General features: G+C 42.1%; 1 protein-coding gene across 1 annotated transcript in view; it reads left to right on the forward strand.

Moving 5' to 3' along the window:
• Positions 1 to 4360, forward strand: part of sdc2 (syndecan 2) — a 44654-nt gene extending 40294 nt beyond the window's left edge. The window contains exon 5 of the mRNA XM_019269654.2: positions 1909 to 4360. Coding sequence (XP_019125199.1) covers positions 1909 to 2072 — 164 coding nt within the window. The 3' untranslated portion in view covers positions 2073 to 4360. The remainder of the gene's footprint in view (positions 1 to 1908) is intronic.
• Positions 4361 to 17957: the final 13597 nt, after the last annotated feature.

The following is a 17957-nucleotide window of genomic DNA, read 5'->3' on the forward strand; positions in this document are numbered from 1 at the left end:
AACAGCTTTTAGAATGCCCGTTTTCTGAACAGAGTTTGGATTGGATCAGGGACACATGCCGGGTCATAGTAAAGTAGAACCAATAGCTGGGTTCTTGGTTTCCTTTCTTGTCCGGTCTCTGTAGAAACATGTAGTGTCACAGAGCTCTGCGTGTCCACAGACGGCATCTCTGCTCACTGCTGTGTACAGGTTGATAAACCAGAGTGAAGATGAATCCACATTTTAATCCCAAAAGTAAAAAATAAACTCTGAGCGATGAGGACAGATGGTATCTTGCTAGAAAACATGGCTCACAACCTGGTAAGCCTCTTCTAGCTTTGGCTTGCCTGCTCTTGCTATGATGGAGGAAGCGCAGGTTTTATTGTATGTATAAAGAGTAGAAGAATTTAGGAACAACTACAACTATTTTTCTATCATGTTCTTTGCCTGGCAAAACTCCGTTCTGTTGCTCCTTCGCTGTCCCCCAGGTGTGTTGTGCTGACTCTCCAGTCTCTTCCTACACACGCTGTGATTTACTAAAGCGAAAGATCCATCTCAACAGTACACTGTGAAATCACTCAAGTTAATTTGCTAACAGATGGTGATTTGACTCGTGAGGAAGGATGTGAATTCACACAGAAAATGACAAATCTCATTAAAGAAACGCTGTCGAGTACAAAGTCGCTTGAAACCAGTGCTTCCAAATTATATTATAATTATATAAGGTTTGCTCCTCTAATTTTACTGGTCATGGTGAGTACTACTCACCGTGTGGATTTATTGCATTGTGTTCTACAGTCTAACCCTTACTGTTATCTATTATCTTCACATGGAGAGACTGATTTGTAAGAGAAACCCTACAAACTAGATATCAGATTTAAAAGATGTGGAAAGATCTAATAAAAGACACTGTTGATATGCATTGTGGGAAGTGTGTTTTTTGAGTAGGGAGTCATAAGTCAGGATATGTTGGCCTCTGCTGCTATGATTTTTTTTTTTATCTGTCTATTGTGAATCTCTCTAAATTTGTGAAGCACATTACTTCAGCTGGAGTACCCATGATAGGTCTACCTCATGAATATTTAGCACCAAACTGACGATAAGAAGTACTTTAAAGTACTTTGTGTTATTTCGTATTTTTAGTATAGAGTCTCAGTGGTGAAACATTTGTCAGACAAGAACATAACACATCACAATGTCACCTTAATCTTTTGTTCTCAAAATAATTCTTAAAACTCAGTTTTTTTTTAATAATCATCCAGCCAGAGAAACTGGAGCACCTTCGTCTGGGTGTTTTGCGTAGCCAATATTTAAGTCTTTGGATGAGATTTTTCAGCCAGCTCTGCGAATAGAAATAGGATTTAGTTCAAGCCACGCTGGACTGGTTATTGTTTGTTTGTCCCCATTGGGTTTATTTACCCGACTGTTAAGCAATGGAACCAATACCATCAGCTTCTTCCTCTTAAGCCCCAGTCAGCAGTCACTGATTGGAATACAGACCATGTCGAATGAGCCACCGCTTGGGACAGTGCTGCTCTGCGAACAAATCAGGGATCAGAGCCTTAATGTCCTCTAAATGGAACACTAACTTTTAAACTCACCAACAGGACACGTTTAGAGGAGGTGAAATGAGCTGAAGGGATTGATTGACTTTTGTATCTCTTGAGACAAATGGAGGCTTTTCCCACTGACATGAAGTAACTGCATTTGTTTCAACATGAGCTGTGATGCTTTCCACGTGGGTTCACCACAAGAACTTTGCTGCAGAGTTTCATTAGCACTGGAATTTGTTGTAACAGTAGCTGATACTGTGGCTGAAATGAACTGATTGCACAAGATAGAAGACACAATTCATCCCAGTGTGCTTTCTTTAGGACACAGTTAAGGTCTCATTGATTCAAACATCCTCTCTGTCTCTGCCTCTCTCAGCTGTTATCGCAGGTGGCGTGATCGGCTTTCTGTTTGCCATCTTCCTCATCCTCCTCCTGGTCTACCGCATGAGGAAGAAGGACGAGGGCAGCTACGACCTGGGAGAGAGGAAACCCTCCGGAGCAGCCTATCAGAAGGCCCCAACCAAGGAGTTTTATGCATAAAAGCCAGCCACCCATCATCAGAACGACAGATTGCGAGTGACTGTCAGAGACGCAGTCCGTGACAACAGCAAACCTGTTCAAACAGCAAGAAACAAGCTTGAGTTGATTAAGGAAAAATAGCATAAAGGAAAGCTTTTGCATAGAGTATTGTAATTAAGACCTTTTCTTTCTTCTTTTTTTAAAAAATGAAAGCATTTCTCATTTTATGGCAAATCTCAGTGTATTTAAACATTTTGTGTATTATTTGAAAAGGCTGAAAAAATACAAAAAAAACACCATCTGTAAAGGCGAGGAAACTAATCGCATCTGTCTTCTGTCAAAGGAGCTGTTTTTAGTCGCTGACTACTTTTAACTGTAGCAGTCTGTTATTTGTAAAGAAAAAAATTTAAAGTGGAAATAATTGAATATAATTATTCTGTATCAATCCTTTCATTTTTTTTTGTTTGTTTTTTTGTCCTAGCATGTCTGATGTTGATCTCTAAAGGTGTATGACATTAATTTATGTTAAAAAAAAATGCCTTTGTAGTTTTGATGAAGCTCTTTGGTCTTCATATTAACGCTGTTAACGGTCAATGTAAATGTTCCCTTCAGGTTACAATGTTTATTATTTGCTCTCACATCAGTTTTTTTAGTCAAACGTGAGTGTTCATGATGTCTTGTTTTATTTGTTTGTTCTCTCCTCAGTTTAGCCTCTCTCTCTCTGTCTCTCTCTCCCTCTCTCTCTCTCCCTCTCTCTGTCTTTCCTTCTTTTCGGCAGCGTTTTATTTTCATACCGGTCTTTAAAAGATTCAAAGTGTGTCAGGGCTCGGGAATAATCACAAATCTCGCTATTTCTATTTAAATGCATTCTTGTTCACGTTGCACAATCACTGCTTTTGCTTCCCACTGCTGTCATGCAGCTTTGCATCTATGTGGAGTGTTTTGGGGTGAAGTTTCTTCTTCTCCGTGGCTTGTGGTGTTGTTGGCCTGTAGCCACCTCCCTCCCCTCCCCTCCCCGATGTGTCCTTTACTGACGGCACCCAAACTCTGCGAGCACCCTTACATCTCCTCCCCCTCTCTCTGTTTACCCTAACCTCCCTCACTCCCACCTTCTTCTTTTTTAATCAGATTGGAGCACGGCCAGTCGAGTTGTCAACCCCACCCCACCCCCCCTCACTCTCTCTTTCAGCTGTATGGAGCCACCCGGGTAGCCTGGTGTTATTGTCAGCGTCTCAGTGTTAATGCTTTAGGCCCAAAGATCTGCTCACTGAAGGCCAGCTACTGCTTGGACCATGCCAAGGCTGAGCCTGGACATGCAGAGCACATACCTCTGCATCAGATACCACCAGAAACCCACCCTTTAGAAACCCAGTTTCTCAGAGGGATCGATAAATATGGCAGCACATGAAGTGTAAGGCAAGTGTTACGTCAAGACACTCATGTTGACAAGTTTTTTGTTTTTTTTTGTGGTCAGCAATTTCGAAATAGCTTCTGTGGAGAGATAAGACTGTTCACCGGGTTTAAAACCTACACAAGGCATCCCGAAATCAGTTCAGAAACAGCCACATAGCTGCATCAAGTGAAAACATGTTACCGTCACATGACAACAAGTTACTGTATTCTCCGTTCTTTTCTTACACATGACATCAACTTGCTCTGAAGAGACACGTTTTGTCCAGCAGGTTTGTGAGGTTGCCTTTTTTCAGCTGTGCAGTAATGTGAAGTAGGTACAGTAGATGCTGTCAACGTCGTCTAAACTCCTAACACCACCCACATGGAGCTGTTGATCCCTCGTGTTCCCTTTCCTTTAGTCGTCCACTTCCATCCTCTCTCCCCCCCTGCCTCTTGTTGTCCGTTCTCGTCGTAGGACTTAAGGTACTGAACGATACTGAAAAACCCAAAGACTCACAGTATTTCTACTCCCAGCATCCTCTCATCCCCTCCACCATGGCCACATCATGTTGTTTCCTCTATTTCTTTCTCTTCACCCTTTTTAGTTTTTTTCCCCCTCTCTATTAGAGACCTGACCTTTAAATCCAACTGCTTATTAGTATATGAAAAGATATATAAATATATATAAATGTATATTCACAAATGTTTTAAACCTTCAAAGTGCCTACCATTTGGAAATGTTTGCTCAAGGTGAGCATGTGGCAGGTGTGTACAAACAGGAGGGGTGTAAACGACTTGACTGGCATTCTGTGAGCATGGATGACTGTAATGGTAACTTTTTTTTAGTCTTACAAAAGCTGACAGTATTGTACCTATAAGTTGAAACAACACTACTGAATAAACATTGTGGCCTAATACCCAACTGTGTCTGCCATCTTGTTTGAAAATCACACTTCCTCCGCAATCTGTTATATATTTCGGTGAATCAAGGAGACTTGTTGGCTGTTGTGACTTCAGTTAGAGGGTCTTTCAAGCCGATGGAGGGATGTGGTTAAAAAAGTAGTCTATACTATTGATGAAGTCATTTACATAACAAATTATAATAAATTCATTTTCACTTTAATCTGAACTGAAAACACAGCAAGGTTTCAACTCAGTAGTCAGTATCAGTCAAGTATAGCCAGTGTTGTAATCAAGACCACCTAAACTGGGATCAAGACGAAAGTGGATCAAGACTGAAACAAGACCAAAACTTTGAGGGGTCGAGACCAAGTCAAGATGAGGACCAGACAGTAGTTCATCTCTTTGGGTGACGCCTCGCAGCCTTCTCATTCAGCTGATTTCAGGATTTACACACTGCTGTGTGTTTTCTTCTGGATGCTGTTTTAGTGATGAACTCTTTGATATTTAGGAAGTCAAATTTAATTACAGGAGGTCTGTCTGACGTCTCCTCTGACAGGAGGTCTGACTGCCGTTAACACTAAGAAAAAATTTAGAAATTAGAAATGAGTCAAATTATTGGTTTCATTTGAAGTAGGACGTTTTACCTCCAGTCACAGTGATGATGATAACAAATAAAATCAGACAATACACAGACACATTTAGTGCTCTCCTGGCTTGACATAACTTGTGCAACTCTCAGCTTAAACCAGAGCACACTACACCTGGTTATTGGAAGCAACATGCAACAGGTGTAGTTGTGTTAATACTGCCAAAAATGAACTGCTTCACATTTCTTCTTTTTTTAATGAACTACTTCATAAAATACTCATTTTGATTTGATGGAGGAACTCCGCAGTTGGTGGCTCATGCTCTTGTGCTTAAACACTGACCTCTCTCGTTTTCTGTGACAGACAAACATCTGTCATCAGATCTTCTTCAAATCAGTCTTTACATTTACAGTAACTATTAGCAGGAAGGTTTATTTCCAAAAATGTTTGAAACATCAGATTAGCATACTATATGTTTTTTTTGTTTGTTTGTTTTTTGCCATTTTCTGTCTTACTTGATAGTGACAGCTGGAGAGATGGAAAGGGATAGAGAGAGAGATAGAGAGAGCAGGGCCCCAGCTGGAGCCAAACCTGGGTCACTGCAGTAAGGACTCGGCCCTGATACATGGGGTGCACAGGTGAGCTACCAGGGTCCCCCAGAGTTCTTTCTACTAGCTAATGGCCTCCTGCCTCTAGCTCCATGCAGACAGAGGAGAGTGTTTTTAATCGTCCTCATCAAGTCTCTGCAAGAAAGTGAAAGAATATTCATTTAAATACTTGAGTACACAGTCTAATATTAGTATTACAGTCAGTGAGTGTGTCAGTCATGTGTTGAGTTTTGTCTTAGGTTAATATGATTTCTCTTTATTATGAATATATTAAAGCACAGATCTCTTCTGGGATCTATTACAAGTGTTTTTATTTAAAAAGCAGACGCCTTGCTTTAGGGCCCATAAACCATGTCTCCAACAAAGTGCTCATTTGGCTAATTATTCCAAGGTAGGCCTTTATTATTATGGTTACCCTCAAACCAGAAATACCCCACAGCAAAGCTCTGTATCTCTGTATCTATTAAAAGAACACAGAGCTTTTTGAAATGTAGGACAGCCTTTAATACTCAGCAGCACAGTCGCTCTCATAACATTACTTAAAGTCAGGAGGGATTATAAATGTGCATGAGTAATCTTTGTGTGGTAATGTACTCCACCATATCATTTTAGTGCCCTAATCTAATCTCACCCTGTTACGGAGGGAGATTAGAGTAACAGTAAGGATTAATCTCGCACAGCTCGAGTGGTGCCATGATTGGAATGAGAAACCAGTGAGGCTGACATGATGCTCTGACAAAAACTCTCAAGGGGGAAAGTTTATTCTCATTAAAATCACAGTTATCACTTAAAACACATGTGGGCTTGTACCTTAATGTGCTCATACCTCTCATGAATTGTGGAGATACTTGCTGAGAAAAGTGAACATGCATCGAATAATATTAACATTTGGTTCATACTGACTGTGATTTTTACAGGCTGCTTCATCACAATAGATTCATTCATACTGAAGAAAGCCCAGAAAGAGCCTCATGTGTGCAGAAAACACCTTCTGATGTTCTCTTCCAAGATCATGAACATGATGCATCAGTGCATACTACTAAAAGTCTGTTTCTGCATGAGTGTGTCAGACTGATTGTGTCCATGTGCATGCATCGTGTCTCCTCTCCTGTCTAACCTGAGGGGAGGCGGATCATTGGGGACAGGATAAAGCTACTTCTGCTTCTAGATATGTTGTTTTAAGTGAATACTGCTCTTTCTGAGGAATCGGGTCAGTATGTTCTAATATGTGATATTTGCCCAGAGGCAGTTTGTACAAGACATCCCACCAGGACAGGGCCCATTCAGGGGGGTGGTGCAGCAGGGAACCAATAGGAGAAGCCATTTATATTGAAACTGATGCAGTAACCAACATTTCCCAATCTGTCTGTTCCACTCTGTGCAGCTATGTTGCACGTGTCTGCCCTTTTAGTCTCCGGTGTGTGTCAAAGTGCAAGCAGGATTTATGTGCTGTTTGTGTTGTGTTTAGGTTAATGTAAGGGGTCAGCATGTGTTTATGTCAGGAGACAGGCCGTGAATGTAAACCACACTTAGTCAAACAGAAATGTGTTTGGCTCTTTTATAACCTTTTCTTCATTCTTTACTTTTTTTTCCTTATGTTCTATCTGTTTTCTTTCTTTGTAGCTGCAGAACTAATTCAATAAAGTCACCGGCCATCAGCGGGTAGTCAGCGCCAAATCATGCAGAAATATCAAGGAAATGGCGTCCAAGGTAAACGGGCTGTCAGGCCTCATAAGAGCTCATGGCTGGAGACTAAGCCTGGGCCCGACGTAGTGGACACGTAGTACCTCACTGACCCAAACAGAGTACAGCACCATAGCAAGAACAACACTGCACTGCATAAAGGCCCGGGCGTGATAATTACAGTATGATGAAGCTAAAGTCCAAGCTCCAACCTCAAGTCTGTATTCTTGCCCTGTGCTGGTCATAGTTGACGTTGCCACAAGCCTCAGTCTCAACAATACCAGCTGAGCCACTTGTGCCCGCTGCTTTACAAAAGAACCGCTCGGACTCTAATTACACTCACTGGAGTGCATAAAAGTGGAAGAAAAGTAACTATAGTAATCAAAACACAGCAGGCTGAGAAGACAGAAACCTCCCGTATGAGGAACAGTAAGCTGGTTTTTGCATCTCATAGTGGACATGTTAGCAGTGTTGCTCCTCAGTGAGCAAAGTAGCTATTGGTTGTCCTAAAGGTCGCTAGAAGTCGCTAAATGATGCCATCACCTAATTTGCAGAATGTAATTGTAATGGGCGCTGTAGGAGCATAAATATGTACAGAACTACAAATGAACTTCTGTGATCATCCAGTGGTGGCTTCGCACATGCACGATTCATCTGCAGTCTGGATGTCTCCAGAAGTCTCCAGTGACGGCAGAAAAGATTGCTAAATTTGTCACTAGTCGCTGGAGGGCTCCAGCAAAAATACAACAGTCACATATTCCCCGCTGAGCCGATCCGGGGATGCTTCTGAACCGGACCATGGCGGGACCGGTGGGGTTTGAAACATTGACTAGAACGGCCGTGTATAGCTCCGGCGGACACGGTGCACACCGAACACCTGGTGGAATTTGGGGGTCAGACTCTGCAGCCATGTTAGCAGCTCGACCAACTAACTATACTTACTATACTTTGAGCTAAATGCTCACACCCACATGCTAACATGACAATGCTAAAATGATGTTTAGCAGATATAATGTTAGCATGTTCAACATATTAGTTCATTGCATTAACTTGCAGACATTTGGTAATGAGCACTAAACACAAAGAGACCATAGTTTCAAACCCCCAAACTGGAACGCTATGGCGGACCACAGGTTCATGTATGCGGACCACAGGTGATTTCATCAGGCTCGGACACATTTCTGATGTGGGCTACTCGAAGGAAGGAGAGAGACTGACTCGTCCTTTAGCTAACTGTTAGCATGCTGACACGTCTATGGCTCATGGACTAATAAGAGCCTTGGCAAAGACATGGACTGGAACTCATACAGCTAAATGTGATGGGATCACTGGTTCATCCTGAGGGGGACATGAATATTTGTACCAAACTTGTTGAGAATTCATTCAGTGGTTGGAACAAAAGTCGTGGACTGGCTGAGCGACAGTTCCATCCATAGAGCCATGCCACCAGCTGATCATGTCATTGATTTTGTGTGTAATGTAAAGGGTTTTTTTCCATTCTGTGTTATTATCTGACTGATATTTTGTAGTAGTTACCTTAGCACAGTGTCAGTCACTGGAAATAGCTTTGTTTGCACATATTAGATTTGACTGGTCCAACTATGTTAATATTTCAAGTGAATTAACAGAAAACTTAATGCATGTTTGGAAAGGTCTCCACGGTCTATTTAGCATGAAAATGCTAATTAGCACAGATGGGATCAGACCATGGGATTAAACTGGCAGGAGTGGAAGAAATATTCCGACATAAGATTGGTTGTATACTCATTTAATTAATATTTGGTTCCTCTGCTGTGAGGACACCTGGTATTGGCAAACCGAGTGTTCTTTTGTTGAACGTCCTGCTGGATTTAGGGTTTGACCGGTCAAAGTGGGCAGAGGAGATAACAGCACCAACAGTATTTCCTCACCTTTCCTGAGAGCAGAACAATCTCAGAGCAAGTGTAATTCACCACTGTGAGGGTGAGGCGAGCTCAGCTGAGCACGTCTGAGACTCAGAGGTTTTAGTGCTCAAAGATGCTTAGGAGGTAAATCATGTCTAAGCGTTGTGTGAAGAAACTGCTACAGCGTATTGAATTTGTACCAATTCTGTGTGAGCTTAATTTCCATCCACTTTAATATCCTTCCACTTTCTAAAAGCTCTGAGTCACGTATAAAAAAGGTAATTTGGCTCTTGAGCTTTTAAAGCTTAATGATGCTTTTTACATTAGGCAGGAAGCATAAGCTAATTTATGCAACAATTTTGCTTAGTTGGGATGATCCAATGGAGAATTTGAACAATGTGAATTCCTTGGTTGAAAGTTCAAACAGAGCTGGTCCAGGTTGGGAGTGCAACGCCTGGCTGCTATTGTGAGTTTGTTTCGAACATCAAGCAATGAAGCCGTCACTGCTGCGTAAAGAACAGCACATCTGGGATGGAAGAAAACACCTGTATGTGAGATGATGCCATATCTCCTTCACAATAAAATAAGGAGAAGTGAATCATCTTTAATAAGCACACCTTCCAAAAAGCAGAATTAGTCTGGAATCAGTTTCACCAAATTTTTGGTCCACTCTCATGTAGGTCAGTGTCATTTAGGCAGGATGAAGGATTAGAGGAATAACATGGCATTGTGAGCTCACAGGTTTGGCCGCATGCCCTCTTTTTATGTAGGATTGAAGGTTTTTCAGCTTATTCAGTAAAAACTGATGTCGCCCGTGTCACACTCAATTAAATTTCATGATTGCACTGATTCATTTTAATAACCTCATATTTTCTTTACTCAAGACATCGAGTCAGCCTTTTGATGAGGAGGAATTAAGTGATCAAGATTCATTTATCAAGGTAAATTTTATAGCTTTACATCTTGTGAGCACACAAAGCATATTGTAGTGCATAACAGTGTGTTTCATCCCAGAGTATGACCACTCCCCAACTCTGACTCTACTCGGTTATTCAAACAAAGCAGCCGTATCATTTTCAACAATGTTTTGAGAACATTAAGAACGCTGTGAGCCAATAAAATCTAAACATTCTGCTCCAAAACCTCCAGCTGCCCCACTTTTACTGACATGATTTAGAGTTATTGGCATGAGTCAGAGGTGTGTGTATCCAGGCTACGCTGTTGAATGTGTCAGAGCTCACAACAAACACTCAGCTCTTTTACCATGAACTATGAACTTGCAGAACTAACAGCTGAGGGCGCATCAAACCTTTAATTATCTCAAATATCCTATTTTGGCACTTCTTCAACATCAACATCAACATCAATTAACAAGAGCAGGACTGTGCAGCCTGTGAGTCTGTGACCATGTATTTAAGCAGAGTGCTTTGGACTCAAAGCTAATGTTCACATGCTCACAATGACAAAGCTAAGATGCTGAGGTTTAGCAGGTTTGATGTTTGCAGTACATTTGTAATGCTAATCCACTTAACAGTTGTATGATGATAGTTGTTTATTTAAAAACAGAAACGTCAGTTTCATGGTGGCACTAGAGGAAAAGTTGGTCAGGGGTCGGGAACCTTTTTGTCTGAGAGAGCCATGAAATATTATTTAAATATTATTTAACACTGAATACAAATAAATGCATGCATTTTTAAGTAAGACAACAATTCTAGAGTATAATAGGTCTCTGAATGCATTCTTTTTAATAACGTTGTTATACTGAAGCTAACCGATAATAAATAAAATACTTCTCAACATTAATGGTGGTCTTCTGGTGCTGCATGGTCCTGATCATGCACAGATCTCCATAGCAACCTCTGTGTTTCAGATGTAGACGCGCATACGCTATCACATACTGCTGAACTCTCCGGTCGTTAGCTCATAAGCAGTTTCTTTTCCGAGCTCTTCTGTATCGTTAAAATTGAACAAAATAAAACGAAACACAACTGCTTATTCTCCAACTGATTCGGATTGGGACATAAAGACATTAAACGTGTGGTACACGTTTGGAAGGAGACCACCGGGCTGTCTCCAAGGGGAGGGGGAGAGAGGGAGATAGTTCAGAAACTATTCACAATGAGTTAAAAGGAAGACTGCATGTTGTTAGCAGATCTATGTTTTGATAAATGTTTGTATTAAACTTCATTGCGATTCATCCAATACTTGTTTGATAGTTAAATATATATATATTAAAATTAAGCAGCAGCCGTCATGGCTGTGAAGTGAAACCAACATGGAAGGGACAAAAACTGCAGTTCCTCTTGTCGTCCACTGAATTATAGCTTACTATAAATTCCTCGTTCATGACAACTGTACTGAGGCTGAATTTTTGGAACTCACCTGCTCCAATTATATTAAGATGGCTTGTTAGAGGAAGGTCTTTGCCCATTTTCAGATTAGCCAGGAGGCGGCAGAGGCAGGACCGCCACCACTCTGAGCTTCTGAGCAGAAACCTGTGGGGTAGGTCACAGAGACTTGGTCTATGTTCATACAGTCTATGAATCAAACACAAATGTCCATCTCATGGTGACACTTCAGGAAATGTCAGAGGATCTCCAAATCCAGTAGGATTCACCCTCTGGGGACCATGAATGAATGTGCTAAAGTATTTTACGAGATATTTCACCAAAGCTGTGGATCGAGCAACAAACCCACACTGTGTCAAACATGCTTAAAAACATAAGTGTCCCTATGAAGCAATGATTGGCTGGTGGGTTAATGCATGTAACAAAACTCTGAGTTTAGAAATGACTAATATAACCTTACACACACACGACAAACTCAATTTAGAGAAACGACAAGCTCCTCATTTTGCCACTTAATCACCGACTTTCTTGATTAAATGCTGTCTGATAATGAATGCCAATGTGCCACCTTGTTTCCTCTTGATAGGATTTGGAAATCATTTAATTCCCCCTAGTACCCTCATATGAACACACAGTAACACACACACACACACACACACACACACACACACACTTCCCATTGCTTCTCATCTTCCCCGGCTATAGCCTGCAACATGATATTACCATCATTTCATTTAAATGCAACCCGCTCATTGGAGGTCCATTGAGGGAAAATGGAAGTTTTGTTTTTGATTAGAGTGCCTGTGATGGGAACGTTTATAACCATTATATACTAATTAGATCTGAAGCTACGGGGAGGAAAAGTCATATGGATTTGTGCTCAGAGCTCATGGGAACGCTCTGTTTTCTGGGACTGGAACACTTATTTTGGTGGTGGTTTGAATTACAGCTTTCAGTAGTGTTAAGGCCCTGTAACATAGACTGCATCTGCACTCGTTCACATTTCACTACACTGAGTATTCTGCGTAGTAAAATATATAGAGTTAGAGTGTATAGTGAATTTTTTCCGACACACATGCTGCAGAGATCAATGCTGTTTATTAACTTTTATATGATAATAATAAAAGACATTTCAATGAGAATGTTCAGTAAGGTCACAACATGCTGATTCCATCTTTTTTTTATTGTTTGATTATATATTCATCACTGAAAGAAGATACTTTTTTGCTCCGGCAGACCTTTTCAAAGACGCAGCTTTGCACTGCTGCCTTTGTTCTCATAATCATTGCAGCGCTTTATGATGAAAGCCTCATATCTCCAAATAAATCATCATTTCGGGATGTTAAAACCAGAGGGCAGGGAAGGGGATGTGTCTTTGATGTCCAATCTGGATTGAAGAAAGCTGGGGATGGTGTACACTAGTGTAACATCCAGACTAAATATTTGTTAATGCTTAAAAGGCTATGTTAATCACTAATTTGTAATGATGTGGTGAAGCTGTCCTTACGACAGCAGCTGCTTGCAGCTTGACTCTGGTGAGGTTGTGTCACATTAATCTGCTGCTGATGGGTGCAGCAATGTGTGTCCGACTCTGCAGGCCACTTCTGTGAGACAAGGATGTTTTTGGTGAGGACATACTGAACAGATCGTTAACATCGTTAAACTTCGTCTGTAGCTCACGGCCAGCGCCGGTCCTGGCCACATTTGCGCCCTGGGCGAACACCCCCCCCCCCCAGGCGAACATTTTCTCGTGCGCCCCTGGATGCGCCGTGCGCCCCGGGATGCGTGCGCCCCCATCGGTCTGTCCGACGCCCCCCTCTGCCTTGTCAACACCCCGCTCCCGGGGCGCCCGCTCCCCTAACTTAATGAGCGGTATCGAAAATTACCGAGGTTTTTTGCTTTTTCGGGCGTTCGTGCGCACCCCACGGACAATGCGCCCTGGGCGGCCGCCCACATTGCCCATAGCTAGGACCGGCCCTGCTCACGGCATAGCTGCCTTGATTTCCTCGCAGGACACTGATTGGTCTGTACGCTGTGTTCAGATAGAAACTTAAAGCTTAAAGCATGGCAAGATAGATTCTGGTTTGGTTTTGATCTTGTGAGTCCAGCTGCTTTGAAAGGTTAGTTATTTAATAACTGATCAATGCATTATGACATAAAATGTTTGGACAAAATTTTGTTCTAGCAAGACTTTTACATGAATTTGTGTGGTTAATAGCAAATGCTAGAATGCTTACATGCTAAACTAATACACAACACATTGTCAACATTACATTAAAGTTAGAATTGTCATTGTGAGCATGTTAGCATTGTTGATGTTGTCACTCAAAGTGCCAGACTACAACATCCACAGGCCCTCACTTAGACCCAGATGCTCTGGGATACATTTTAGAAACCTTGACACAGACTAGCCCCGAGCTCACAAACTCATTGGCATAAACATCATCCGATGAAAATGATGACATATTTAAAGAAACATTCAAAATTCACATAAATCTTAATGCTAATAGTTGGTGAAGTAGAGGCAGTTAAACTTGCTAAGTGGAGGCATTGCTGTAGCAGCAGCGATGCAGTGCTCAGCATTGGATTATGCAGATAGAGTGATTGCCAAATATTTACTTATGGACTAGCTGATGTTAGAGATAGGCTGAGGTCGCGTTTGATTAGATGGTAGATGAAACGTGACCCGTAATATCTTTTAATCAGAATCTTACCTGAAGTTTCTGATGCATTACATCAATATTATATGTCGACAACTGCTTTGATGCCAACGTTACTGTAATTCTGATTAGTGGAGCTGACAACAGGCGTTTGAATTATATACCCAGAATGCTATTGATGTGACAGCCTGAGCAAACATTCAAGTAGTGATGCAAAAATCAGTTCCTGGCAATTCAACTATATCATTCTCTCATTAGATTCTGTCTGTGGTTTTACATCTCTCTGTCACCATTTCCATCATGGCTACTGATGCATTTTCATCATTTGTGACAGGGAGCGTCTCCGTCTGCCAAGGAAACTTGTTTTTTTATTATTCCGCCTGACAGATGTCCATGCCTGCACACCCAATCAGAGGAGAATGACACGTTCTTGTTTCTTTAGTTCACTGTCTGTAGTCTGGGGTGTGTTTTCTCAGGGAGGTGCACTGTATGTGGAGTCCTCATCCCGCTAATGATCAGCTGTGCTGCTTCCTGATTCTTTCCTCTGTGTGGTGTATATTTCATCATGACTTGATTGGACCCGATGCGTTCAATGAATGTTTGAAAGCAGCGATCAAACGTATCAGCAGCACCGAACACGAATCGGATGATAATTTGAAGCTGGTCATGTATGCAAGATCATATCAGAAACGTGGGGTTATTAACTGAGAGCAGAGTCAGAATTTGAATGGGTGTTGACTTATATTAATACACAGCACTTTTTACACCAGGTGCATTGACAAACTTCACAGTTTTAAGTCCTGAGATTGACTTTTTGGGGACACTGCCTTTTCATGTGACAGCTGATAGGTTATGTGACACGTCACCTGCTACGACAGGCTTCAAATACTGTGAAGCATTTGGCTCTGTTTCTATTCTGATTCTTCACTCAAGCCTGTGCACACCGTTTCATCCGTCTCTGACTGAACCATTGAAGCCGCAAAAGAAGAAGAGCAAGACAACATTGCTGATTGAGCTCGAGCAACATCAAAAGAAGATGGATTCTAAGAAAAGACATTGCCCGTTCGACTCAACAGACGTGGCTTTCTATTGCCTGCATGGCTGATCCTTCTCCCTTTGTGTCCCTTTGTCTCCTCCCTGCTCTTCTTCTCTTTCACTCGCTTCTCTACCTGCTGTTTTTAATGGCTGAGTGGAAGCAGTGTGAAGAAAAGAAGGATGAGGAAGATGAGGATGGAGGGTAGAGAGGGGACGCTCCAGGCAAGGCTTTAATGAAGAGCCTTTGAAGTTTGCTGTGATGGAGCAGCACCCGTGTCCTCTTCAAAAGAGTCCAGCACCTCTCCGAAGACATGCGCTCGTTTCCTCTCCCTTCCCGGTTTTCGTCTCTCCCTCTTGATTATATTCCTTTTGTCTCTGTCATTTCCATGTGAGATCTTCACCTCCTTGTTCTCCTCTCTCTTGCAACTGGCCCCCTTTGACCACCTCCCCTTTCACCAGCCCCCTTCACCTCCTGTCCTCCTCTGTGATCAGGACATGGATCATGTCTCTACTTAACTAACCGTGGTGGTCCCATCCCGTTAACTTCAGGACTTTGAAGCCCATGAGTGCAGGATGGGGAAAGGGGCGGTGCAGGGGGTGTATGGAAAGTAGAAATGAGTGTGTGTGGTGTTGGAATGGTTTGCATGTGTGCATGTACACATTCAGAAAAGAACATGTGCATGCCCACAGCATTCAGGAAGAGACAGTGATTCCCCTCCCATCGTGCCGTAGAACTAATACTACTCTGTTATCTCAACAAAGTGGCTCCGAGGGCGATTTCGCTGCTGTCCACCCATCAATCCCACCCTCCCACGCTCTTCCTCCTCCTTTTCCTGCAGGTCATCCTCTTCTCTTGCCTTCTCCTTTGCAGTGGATCTCTATTTACCCATCCCCCAGCTCATTGATCTACACTCCACTGTGGTGGGCTCCTGCCGTATACAGTCTATGACTCCAGCCTGAAGCAGTCTATTAAGGCCATGTGTTATCAAAAGGAATACTGTGCTGCACATGGTTTGTGTTTGAACTGAGGGGGAGAGAACTTCAGATTGCAATACTTTCTGAGTGTGATGTAAACTATTATTATGTGATGTGTATTGCAGCCAGTTGCTACAGGTCTGTCATGTTGCCAATGTAGTACAAGTAATGTAATGTAATAATAGATAATATTTTACACAACAGTGTGCAACAGTTTATGAAGAAATACAGTTTTTGGTTATGGTGTGTTTGGCCTTGCTGTCCAACACTAACACACAACTAGTGCCTATCTGAAGGGAGTAGACCTGCTGGTGTCAAGACAACAAACTCCTCCTGAACGTCAGCAAGACTGAGGAGCTGATAACAGACTTCATGAAGAAGTGGAGGTGGAACTATGTGCCCCTCAATATCAACAGGTCAACAGGGTAGACAGCTTTAAGTGCCCTATTGTCCACATCATCAAGGACCTGACCTGGATGCTGCATACTGACCCTGTGGTGAGAGAGGCAAGACAGAGATGGTTTCACCTCAGATGCTTTTGAGGAAATTCCAGACATCTCTAGAAAATAACTGTCTGAGTGCAAGATGCAGAGTGCTCTGTCCTGCATAAAAGCCTCCACCAACCACTCAGATAATGGTCTGTTTTCCTGCTATGATCAGAACAAGGTCCTGGATACACCAGGCCAGAACTAAAGGCTAAAGGCTCAGGAAGAGTTTCTAGGCCACAAGGATTCTAAATGAAGACACTTCCTCCGACTATTTATCCCTTATTGCTATTGTTGTTATTATTATTATTATAATACTATTATTATTACTAATTAACTATCATTATTATGTGTGTTGGATATCATGGCATCTAGCGGTGCAGACTGCAATATCAAATTCAAATCAAATCAAATCAAATTTTATTTTTATAGCCCAAGTCACAAACCATGGGTGGGGGTAGAGTGGGGATAGATCTGCCTCCTGAACCCAGAATGGTAGTTTGTTCCACAGAAGAGGAGCCTGATAGCTGAAAGCTCTGGCTCCCAATTTACTTTTGGAAACTATAGGAACCACAAGGAACCCAACCCAAATATCAAAACAAATCTACATTTCTGCCACATGCCATCAGTTTAGACTGTGACGTTATTTATATAATGACTGCATTTGACTTGCACTCCTGTGCTGTTGTGTTTGTGTTCGAGGCTGGCATGCGTGAATTTAACTCACGGAGCGGACAGGAGGCCAGGGACGGTCAGTCGGCTACTGGCAAGCTTAGTCTGTGTGATTACAGCCCCCCTCTCATCCAGGCCCTGTTTTTGCGGCGTGGCCAGCGAGAGATTAATGGGCTGAAAGAAAACATTAGCACAGCGCTATGGTTCATGCTCACCTCTCTGCTTCTGCCTGTTTGAGCGTGCCACCCTCGCCCTTTTCTCCTCTCTGACTCTATCTCCCTTTTGCACTGAGCTCAGAAACCCTGCGTGTGCTTGTCTTTCAGTGCACGGGAGATCTTTGAAGGACGTTGTAGTCACAAATGCTCCAGGTTTTGCTACTTAATATGAAGCTAATTGTGCAATTTGACATGGAATTTTGCATGCAAAGTCAAATCAAACTAATAAAAAATCTGTTTTTTTTTCTGCAGATAAAAATTACAACAAAGGATGTAATAAGGATGTTATGTAATAAAATGTCACTGATTTTAGGTGTTATTTGGCAACAGTACCTCAAATAAGACACCAGGTCAGTTATCTAAATTAAAAAAAACACAGCGAGTAAACAGCTGAAGCAAAATCTTTCTGTAATGTTTTCTCTTTTTTATGTTTCCTCTAGTCTCTATCAGCTGCTTACCA

This window comes from Larimichthys crocea, chromosome XIII (genome assembly GCF_000972845.2).
Source record: "Larimichthys crocea isolate SSNF chromosome XIII, L_crocea_2.0, whole genome shotgun sequence".
Taxonomy (NCBI): Eukaryota; Metazoa; Chordata; class Actinopteri; family Sciaenidae; genus Larimichthys; species Larimichthys crocea.